The sequence below is a fragment of the Eulemur rufifrons genome, chromosome 2 (assembly GCF_041146395.1).
Source record: "Eulemur rufifrons isolate Redbay chromosome 2, OSU_ERuf_1, whole genome shotgun sequence".
Taxonomy (NCBI): Eukaryota; Metazoa; Chordata; class Mammalia; order Primates; family Lemuridae; genus Eulemur; species Eulemur rufifrons.
This window is the reverse complement of record NC_090984.1, coordinates 21,852,880-21,863,008: the sequence shown is the minus strand read 5'-3', so window position 1 is coordinate 21,863,008 and position 10,129 is coordinate 21,852,880. Positions and strand designations below refer to the sequence as shown.

Genomic DNA, 10,129 nt, shown 5'->3' with positions numbered 1-10,129 from the left:
ACATACATACATATATACACACACACGCCATGGAATACTGCTCAGCCATAAAAAGGAATGAAATAATGTCATTCACAGCAATTTGGAAGCAATGTGGACCATTATCCTAAGTGACATATCTCAGGAACAGAAAAATAACCACCACATGTTCTCACTAATAAGTGGGAGCTTAAACGATGGGTATACATGGCACAAAAAAAACGTAAAGGACATTGGAAACTAAGAAGGGGAGACGACGGGCGGAGGGTGAGGAATAAACTTATCTGTGGAGTACAAGGAACACTGTCCTGGTGCCGCACACTGAAAGCCCTGACATCTGCATTATACAGAGTATCCATGTAACAAAAACACTTGTACCCCCTTAATATTTTGAAATAAAAATAAAAAATTTTCTGTGACACGATGTAGAATTTTAACACCCTTTGCTTTCAACAGGCTAACATTTACGATTTTTTTGAAGAACTCTGTATAAATGAGATCCATTTTACTATGAACTGGGATGCTTTCCCTTACTTTCTATTTGACGGAGCAGTTTAACTGTCATGGGCTCTGTCTGCCCTTTGAAAGCTTGAAAGGGGCTGGTCCGATGGTAGTGGGTTATCAGAACTTATTAACATTAGTGTCACTAAAGTTGGTATTCAACCCCCCACTGCTAAATTTGACTGGCTAACAAAAATAAAAATAAAAGAAATAAAAAATGAAAGCTTGAAAGTCTACAATAAAACCAGCCGGGCCTGTGCATGGGTGGGCATGGAATTGAGGAGAGAGCTCAAACCACAGGCTGCCCTCTGTATCCTTGGGTTCCATCCGCATCCCTGGATTCAACCAACCATGAATAGAAATATTTGAAAAAAAAAATAAAAACGAATACAATTTTTTTTCACTGGAGACAATTCATTAGAATCTGTTAGTGGCACACAGACAAATATTAATTAAACCAGAACTATGTCTACATAGAAGTGGGCGATGGTAGGTGCCATTCTATGGGGAACTGTGCGCACTTAATCATCATGGCTTAGCGTTTTGATCTTCTGTTTATGTCGCTCAATTTCTTTCTGCAGACGCTCAACCTCCCTCTTATGATGACCAATCTCATCTTCATGGTGTTTTTTCAAGGCTGCCAGTTGTTCTCTACTCTGCGCCCGGAAATAGCGATCCTCTTCCGCCTGCTCTCTTTTTCCGAAGGCCCCACCAGCTTCCCGGATCGATCCCGAGCCCGAGCTCCTGTCGACAAGATCAGACTGATCCCAGCCGAAGCCTCGGGCTCGCACGGCCTTCACGCCCCACATGCCAAGCCGCGACCGCACCGCCAACACCGACACTGCCATAGTTGCTAGAGCTTCTTCTCCTCTCCGGTCACCGCAGCCACAGCCTCTCCGAACGCGCTAATCACAATATTTAAAACTACGATAAAACAGCTATTCACATAGCATTTACATTGTATTAGGTATTATATTAATTAGTGATCTAGAGATGCTTTAAAGCATATGGGAGGATGTGCATAGGTTTTACGTAAATACTAAGCCATTTCATTCATGGACTTGAACATCTGTGGATTCTGGTATCTCGGGGTCCCGGAACCAATACCCTGAGGATACTAAGGGAGGACTGTGTTCAATTTCTTCTTTGGTTATTAGTCTACTCTCTAGTATGTTTTTGTTGTTTTGTCTTTTTGTTTTTACCTCTTCAAGTCAATGTCAGAAACTTCGTTTTCCTAGACCATCCATTTGCTCAAAGTCACCAGTAGGCAGACTACTGCAATTTAAAGCAAATGATTTTTTTTTCCTATCAGATTGGCAAAACTTAAGTATCTAATGTTGGTGAAGCTGTAGAAAAAACTTTTCCTGAGCATGTACATTGTCACAGCCCGTTTTGAAAGGCACCTAGGAGGAGTCATCAAAATAAAATACCCACGCGCTTGAAAGAGCTACCTGGGGGTACTGGTAATGTTGTATATCTTTAACTGGGTGCTGGGTACGTGGGGTGGACAGTTTATGAAAATTCATTATGTTTTATAATATGTATATTTTTCTGCATGTATACTGTATTTAAAATATGTCCTGCCACAGCCCACAGCTATTATTAACATAATAGTATTGCTTAACGGTGGAAAACATGAAAATGACCTGAATACCCCGGCTCCTGGGATCCCGTCCCCTTAAGTTAGACAAACGGAATGACTTCCACGCCTTCTTTGTCACTGCCTTGATTCTGGCGTCAGTTAAACCGTTTCCACGGAAGGGTTCTGGGAGACAGGCGGCTCTAGCCTTCCGCCCCGACAGCTCCAGCCAGCAGCAACCGACTCCCAACCTCCCCAGGGCAGGCCCCGCCCTCCCGGACGCTGTGAATCCGCGTCACGTGATCGCCGGATCAGCTGACCAGGCGCAACCGGAAAAAGAAATTCTTGCGTTCCGGCCTCTTGGCGCGATGGTGAGGGACTGGGGGTGGTGCGAGGGAGGTGATGCTGGGGTAGGACGGGTGGGGCGCCGGTGGCTCTGGAGGCGAGGAGAGGGGCAGTCTGCAGGCCCCTCCGCAAACGCTGTGGGTGCCGTCGTGGGGGCCGAGGGTCTGGTAGAGGAAAGTCCGCCGCAGCCCTGCTTCTGCGCACTGCAAGGGGGACGGATCGGGCCAGCCGGCTTAGAGTCCAGGGTGCTTCCTTGGCAGACCAGGAACTGGGGCTTGTCGGGAGCGGGAGACCTTCCAGGCCTTGCCCAGCCCCCAGGGTGCCCACGTCCCCAGCCCTCTTGTGGTACTTGAACAAGAACTTGCTTAGAGTCAGGCTGCTTCTCCCACACTGTTAAAAAGCCTCGCTACTCTTTCCGGAGCTAGAAAGGAGTAGTTTTGGTGTTGGGGTTTCCCGATCCATCCATCCATCCATCCATCCATTCATTCAGTAGATACGTTGTTAGTGCCTAATCTATACCATGCAGTGTGCCAGGCAGTGGGACTTCAGCTGCAGGAGGTGAAGTCAGAGGCTTGAATTGCCAGTCCTACTTAAGACTCCAGGGGCAGAGACCGAACTGTACCTTATATATAGTGTTAGGAAGGTTTCCTGAGGCAGACATCAACTTGGGGTCGGGGAGGGCAGGGGAAGCTGCCTGGGTGCAGTACAGTTGGTGTACCAGGGGTTGGGAGGCAGGGGAGGGGAAGTGTGTCTTCAGACAGGGAACAGCATGTGCAAAGGCTTCAGGTGAGAGCCTGGCTGCCTAGGTATGAATGCATTTCAGCTAGCTGGAAGAGTGTAATCTGGAGGTTATTGAAAGGTGAGGCTGGACAAGTAAACAAAGATCAATCTAGGCCTGGCACAGTGGCTCATGCCTGTAATCCCAGCACTTTGGGAGGCTGAAGTGGGAGGATCACTTGAGGCCAGGAATTTGAGACCAGCCTGGGTAACATCCAGACCCCATATCTAAAAAAGTTTTAAAAAATTAGCCGGGTGTGGTGGCACATGCCTGTAGTCCCAGCTACTCAGGAGGCTGAAGCAGGAGGATCGCTTTAGCCCAGGAGTCTTAGGCTGCAGTGAGTTATGATGGTGCCACTGCACCCAGCCTGGGGCAACAGAATGAGAGTGAGACCCTGTCTTAAAAAACCCACATATTTTTGGGGTCTTGGATCACCATAGCCAAGATAATGAACATAGCTACTGGTGCCCAGAATTTCCTTGTGTGAGGGGCTACTTTAGAAAGTCTGACAAGGTAGGGCCTGTCTGGTCAGGTGTCATTTGAACAGAGATCTGAATGAAATGAGGGAGAACAAGCCACGCTGAGGGCCATCAGGGACAAAGTGGGAGCAGGGCTGGGTATGGGGAGGCAGCGAGAGAGGCCACACATGTCTACGAGGCCAGGACTCCGTTTTACCCCCTGCTGTGCCCCCAGCACTTAAAACGGGATCTGCCCCAGAGAAGGCGCTGAGCGATGTTTGTCAAGCAGATGACGCCTGGAGTAGGCATCAGAACAGGGTTTGGTGGAGGAAGATCAGGGAGTGAGTTCTCTAAACAGTCTGGTGATGGGGAGAACCAGAGGCCAGAGGGTGTCCGTCTTGGACAGGGATCAGGGGTTCCTGCTGAGCAATAGTGTGGGCCACGCACACATGGATCCTGGCCCCACCGGAGCCCTCCCTCCACCCTGATCACCTGCCTTGCTGCCTTGCAGAGGTTCCGGTTCTGTGGTGATCTGGACTGTCCCGACTGGGTCCTGGCGGAGATCAGCACACTGGCCAAGATTGTTGAGTGCATGGGGTCTATGTGGGGATGAGGGAGGGGCATTGGGGCTGGGGGTTATGAGGTGGGGGTGGTGAGGTCACTCTGGAGTCGGGTCCTCAGTGCTCTCAGCCTGTGCTACCATGCTGTGTGACCTTGATCACCTGGCTGGCCCTCCCTGAGCCAACCCCAGCAGTGAGGGGTGAGGTGGGCCAGTCTAGCTGATGGGAAGACTTCCCTTCCAGTCCTCTGTGAAGCTGCGGCTGCTGTGCAGCCAGGTACTAAAGGAACTTCTGGGACAAGGGATTGACGTGAGTACAGGACTCAGCACCCCATTGTCCCATGACCTTATGACCCCCACTGCCCAGAAACTGCACCAGGCCCGGGGAGGGGGTGAATCCAGCCTGTCGATCTCCCTGGACACCTCCCACCCTTCTCTCCAGCCCAGCGTGTTCCTTGCGCGGGATCCAGGCTGGGCGCGAGGGGCTGCTGTGCAGGGATCTGTCATCCCCTGAGGGTCTCCTTTCTCCACAGTATGAGAAGATCCTGAAGCTCACCGCCGACGCCAAGTTTGGTGAGTGCCCCACTGAGTCCGCAGGCCTTGGGCAACCCTGGGTACTTGGCCCAGTGCCTCACACAGAGGCCCCCTCCTCCCCGCAGCCCTCCCTGCCCCAGCTGCCTCAGTGGAGGAGCACGAGGGGAAGAAAGACGTTGACAATCTCGCCCTCTTGTCCTCTGCCAGCTCCTGGTGGAGCAGCAGCAGTGCCTTTGGCTCCAGAGGCCTGGGGGCTTTGAGCCAAAGATAACAGGGCAACAGGGAGGTGGCTGGAGCCACAGTAACATCCCCTGCCCCGCCCACCGGTCCCCAGAGTCCGGCGATGTGAAGGCCACAGTGGCAGTACTGAGCTTCATCCTCTCTAGTGCAGCCAAGCACAGCGTCGACGGTGAATCTTTGTCCAGTGAACTGCAGCAGCTGGGGCTGCCCAAAGGTACGGGGTCGCGGGCGGGCAGGTAGGTAAGGTATGGGCCAAGGGCTGCTGGAGAGCAGGCCAGGCCATGTGACCTTGAGGTGTGCCCTGCCCTCTCTGGGCCAGAAACTTGCCTCTGCTCCAGCCACCACCTGCTACTTCAAGAGACCTCGTTCTGCCCGCAGAGCACGCGGCTAGCCTGTGCCGCTGTTACGAGGAGAAGCAAAGCCCCCTGCAGGAGCACCTGCGGGCCTGCAGTCTGCGCGGTAAGTGTGGGGCCAGCCAGGGTGGAGTGTGGGCTCCATTCTAGAAGTTACATGCGGTGTGCAAAGCACCAGTCCTCAGAAGACTTAACTAGGGTTACACAACAAGCAGCTGCAGAGTGGGGACCTGGCCTGGCTCTCCTGACGCCAGCCCAGGTTTCTTTTCCCTGGGGTCCGAGGTGGATAATCGAGTTCTGAGTATGAGCAGCCTCCCTCTTCCAAGCCGGGGTCAGACGGATGAGCGCTGCTTAGAAGCCACGCAGCCTTGAAGGGGCGAGGGCTGAGCTAGGGTGTGGACTGAGGGCTGCCTGGCCTGCCTGCCTGTGATCCTGAGAGCCCCCCGACCCTGTCTCACAGTGAACAGGTTGACCGGTGTGGGCTGGCGGGTGGACTACACCCTGCGCTCCAGCCTGCTGCAATCCGTGGAAGAGCCCATGGTACACCTGCGGCTGGAGGTGGCACCTGCCCAGGGTGTCCCGGCACAGCCTGTTGCCATGTCCCTCTCAGTAGACAAGTTCCAAGTCCTCCTGGCAGGTGAGGCTCAGCTATGCCTGGAGGGGTAAGGGCCCTCCCAGGTCTGCCTGTTGCCTCCCACCTGCCCACCTCTCCCCCCTGCAGAACTGAAGCAGGCCCAGACCCTGATGAGCTCCCTGGGCTGAGAAGGGTGTTCCAGGCCTGTGTGGAACTGTCCTACCAGTGTGGAGTCACTGCTCTCTGAACCTCAGGAGGCGGCCCCAGTTCCAGGACGCTGGGGCCAGTCCTGTCCCCTGCCTCCCAGGTGCGTGGCTGCCCGGCTGCCCGCTGCAGATTCAGTACAGGGGCCGGAGGGCCTTTTCTAGCACTGCCTCCTCTCTTCCTCGAAAGGCACTTGTTGACGTGTTTTCATGAGTAAGAAGAATAAATGGAAGTAGAAAGGAGTGTGTGCATGGGTGTCTTTCGAGTTCAGACCCAAGGTTTTTGTGAGAGAGACCAGGGTATCTTACAGACCTCCCTGGCCTATTGCTCATTTTCTTTTCTCAGTTGCTGATTGAGGCGGGTCAGGGTTGAGGCAGACTGGGGACCAGAATGAATCAGCTTGTCTGCAGAGCGGAAAATCAGAGTTCTAGCTCCCAGGCCTGGGATGCTCTTGGCTCTGCCCTCTTTACGTTGGCTCTGATCTCAGGCTGGCAGCAAGTGGGTGGCCCCAGTGCCAGGTACCCCACGTAGAGAGAGGAGAGAGCCCTTGTCTCCCTGCCATCTTTAGGGTTACAGAAGCACATGCCCGAACCACTCATTGGCAAGAGGAATGGTGTTAGGGACTGAACGTTCATGTTCGTGAGCCCTGAAAGAAAAGAATTGTCAACCTGCTTCCTATATTCAGTGGAAATGACTTCAGGAATTCAAGACACTCTGAGATGAAAGACAACACACAGGTCACTAGTAGACCTAACCTTAAAAAAGTGGAATGGCTGGCCGGGCGTGGTGGCTCATGTCCGTAATCCTAGCACTTTGGGAGGAGGAAGAGGCAGGAGGAGTGCTTGAGGCCAGGAGTTCCAGACCTACCTAAGCAACATGGCGAGACCCCATCTCTACAAAAAAAAAAAAAAAAAATAGAAAAATTAGCCAGGTGTGCTGGTGTGCGCCTGTGGTCCCAGCTGCTCAGGAGGCTGGGGCAGGAGGGTTGCTTGAGCCCAGGAGTTTGAGGTTGCACCACTGCATTCATTCTAGCCTGGGGGACAGCCCTGTCTAAAAAAAAAAAAAAAAAAAAGTGGAATGGCTAAAGATATATCTGTAAACAGAAAAAAAACGATGAAAGAAGGAATCTCGGAACATCAGGAAGGAAAGAAGAACAATGAAAAGAGTTAAAAATTTGGATACACAGTAGCCTTTCCTTCTCAGGTGTTCTAAATTAGATTCCACAGGTGACGCAAAAATCATCATACCATCTAGTGTGTTTATGTAGAGGAAATATTTAAGATTACAATAAACAGGAGAGAGTAAAGGGAGGTAATATTTCTACACTTTGATCAAATGTCAACACCAGTGAACTGTGACAAGTTACGTATGTATAACGTAATAGCTAGAACAACGACTGCAAAAGCAACGCAGTATAATATAGTCAAAAACAGCACACCCATCAATGGACAGTGTATTAAAAATGTGGCATATATACATAATGGAATACTATTTGGCCTTTAAGAAGCAAAAAATCCTGTCATTTGCAACAACATGGGTGAACCTAGAGGACATTACGCTAAGTGATATAAGCCAGACACAGACAAATGCTGTATTTTTCAAAAAGTCAAACTCACAGAAGTAGAGAGTAGAGTGGTGGTTAGCAGAGGCTGGGGGAACGGAAGACAGGGAAAGGGCAGATGTTGGTCAAAAGGTGCAGAGTTTCAGACAAGAGGAGTAAGTTCTGTTGATCTGTTACATAGCATGGTGACTGTAGTTAATGTGAATTTCAAAATTAGCACTAAAAGAGGATTTTAAATGTTCTCATCACAAAGAAATGATGAATACTTGAAGTGATGGGTCTATTAATGAGCCTGACTTAATGACTCCACAATATATACATGCAGCAAAACATCACATGGCACCCCATAAATTTATACAATTAATATTTCTCAAAAATAAAATGAAATAGAGATAAGTCAAACTGATATTCTAAAAAATGTTCGAGTAGCCCACAGTTGGGCAAGAAAAAACAATGAAAACGGGAATAAACAAAAAATGGTAGACCAAAAAAAAAAAAAATCACGAGAAAAGACATTAGCTTCATTCCCCAGGCAGCATTCCCTCTTCTGTGTTGTCACAGAATTCTCACAGATGCTCCTGTTAGTGCTCTGGGAATATCACATTGTAATTTTGTTTCAACTCATTTGCCTCTTTTAACAGCCTGAGTTTCTTAAAGATGGGAATTGTGTTTGTTTCCATGTTTGTGTAGCCCCAATACTTAATATTCTTTCAATAAATAGGAGGGGGAAAAAGGACTGCAATGAATTTAAAGATGTTGAATGAGCCTGGGCAACACAGTGAGACCCTGCCTCTAAACAAATTTTAAAAATTAACTGGGTGCGGAAGCTTGAGCCTGTAGTCCAAGCTGCTTGGGAGGCTGAGCTGGGAGGATGGCTTGAGCCCAGGAGTTCAAGACCAGCCTGAGTGATATAGTGAGATTCCCATCTCAACAACAAAAGATGTTGAATGTGAAAAATCCATGACTCCATAATGATCTCTAAAACAGCAGTCCCCAACCTTTTTGGCACCAGGGACCGGTTTCATGGAAGACAATTTCTCCACGGCCTGGGGGTGGGGGCATGGCGGCACAGAGCTCAGGCCATGATGCCAATGATGGCGAGCAGCTGTAAATACAGATGAAGCGTCACTTTGCTGACTCCTCCGCTTACCTCCTGCTGTGGGCGCGCGCGCACACACACACACACACACACACACACACACACACACCCTGCTCCCCCCACCCCTGAGCCGCCCCCCTGACCTGGACCTGGATGGGGGCGTGGGGAGGAGGGATGGTGGCAGAGCTCTGTGGCCCCGTCCCTAACAGGCCACTGGAAGATGGGGACTGCAGCTCTAACAGAAAAAGCCCCTCTGGAAACCAAACCAACCCTAATTTGTCACCATGGGATGCATTATTACACCAAATTCTTAGTCTGGAAGTTGATAGTTAAAGGGAAGGAATTAAGAGTTTGTCCTGTGTTTTTAGTATTTCAGGATAACCCCTCAACGAGGTTAAGGTATACTTTACACAAGAATTTCACCTAATATATAAGGAATGACAGAATTAGAAACTCACCATTTATAACTCCCAGTTAAACACTTGATTGAGGCAAGGATCATCAAAGGTGCTAAAACCCTTAGGTGAAAAGTTGCTGTGAAACTGCTTATTTTCGTGGTGCTAGGAGTCACCCCACGTAAACAACCCAAATGTCCCTTAACTAGTAAACGGATAAACAAACTGATGCATCTACACAATGGCATGCTACTCACTGAAAAAGGAATGCTGGCCGGCTAATTACATGGCTGAATCACAATACCTTATGTTAAGAGAAAGAAACCACACTCAAAGGCTATGGGTCGGGGATGTTGACCACAAAGGTGCAAGCGCAAATTCTGGGAGATGATGAAATGTATTCTCTCTCTTCCTCTCACTATTGTGGTAAGAACACTTAACATGAGATCTACTCTCTTAAAACAATGTTTAAATGTACAATACAGTGTTGTTAATCATAGGTGCAATGTTGTACTGCAGATTTGCATAACTTATTCATCTTGCATAACTGAACTTTGTATCTGTTGAATAGAAACTGCTCATTTCCTCTTCCCTCCCCCTGGCCCTGCCCCAGCTCCTGGCAACCACCATTCTACTGGCTGCTTCTATGTGTTTGACTATTTTAGATATTTCATATAAGTGGAATCATCCTTTGTCTTTCTGTGACTTACTTATTTCATTTAGTATAAATGTCCTCAAAATTATCCATGCGTGCATGTAGCAAGATTTTCTTTTTTTAAGACTGAATAGTATTCCATTGTACACTACATTTTAAAAATCCATTTATCTGTGGATGGACATTTAGGTTGTTTCTACACCTTGACTATTGTGAATAATGCTGCAACGTGCATTCTCTCTGGCTTGTGGCTGCAGGTTCATGACTGTATGTATTTGTCAAAACTTGTACTCTAAAAAGGTCAATTTTACTATA

The 10,129-nt window shown here is 49.2% G+C and overlaps 1 protein-coding gene and 1 pseudogene across 1 annotated transcript; one reads left to right on the top strand and one right to left on the bottom strand.

The window, feature by feature from the left end:
* Positions 1-932: 932 nt before the first annotated feature.
* On the bottom strand, positions 933-2,261 carry LOC138374423 (ATPase inhibitor, mitochondrial pseudogene; annotated as a pseudogene).
* A 139-nt stretch (positions 2,262-2,400) lies between these two features.
* On the top strand, positions 2,401-6,440 carry COMMD4 (COMM domain containing 4). Its single transcript, XM_069457245.1, has 8 exons — positions 2,401-2,430; positions 4,152-4,223; positions 4,444-4,509; positions 4,733-4,772; positions 5,068-5,187; positions 5,352-5,432; positions 5,787-5,963; positions 6,048-6,440. The coding sequence occupies exons 1-8, from the start codon at positions 2,428-2,430 to the stop codon at positions 6,086-6,088; spliced, it is 600 nt and encodes a 199-aa protein (XP_069313346.1). The 5' UTR covers positions 2,401-2,427; the 3' UTR covers positions 6,089-6,440.
* Positions 6,441-10,129: the final 3,689 nt, after the last annotated feature.

Coding starts and splice junctions, on each gene's coding strand:
- COMMD4 (XM_069457245.1), top strand. Junction 4,224..4,443: donor TCAGCACACTGGCCAAGATT/GTTGAGTGCATG, acceptor CTTCCCTTCCAG/TCCTCTGTGAAGCTGCGGCT. Junction 4,510..4,732: donor TTCTGGGACAAGGGATTGAC/GTGAGTACAGGA, acceptor CTTTCTCCACAG/TATGAGAAGATCCTGAAGCT.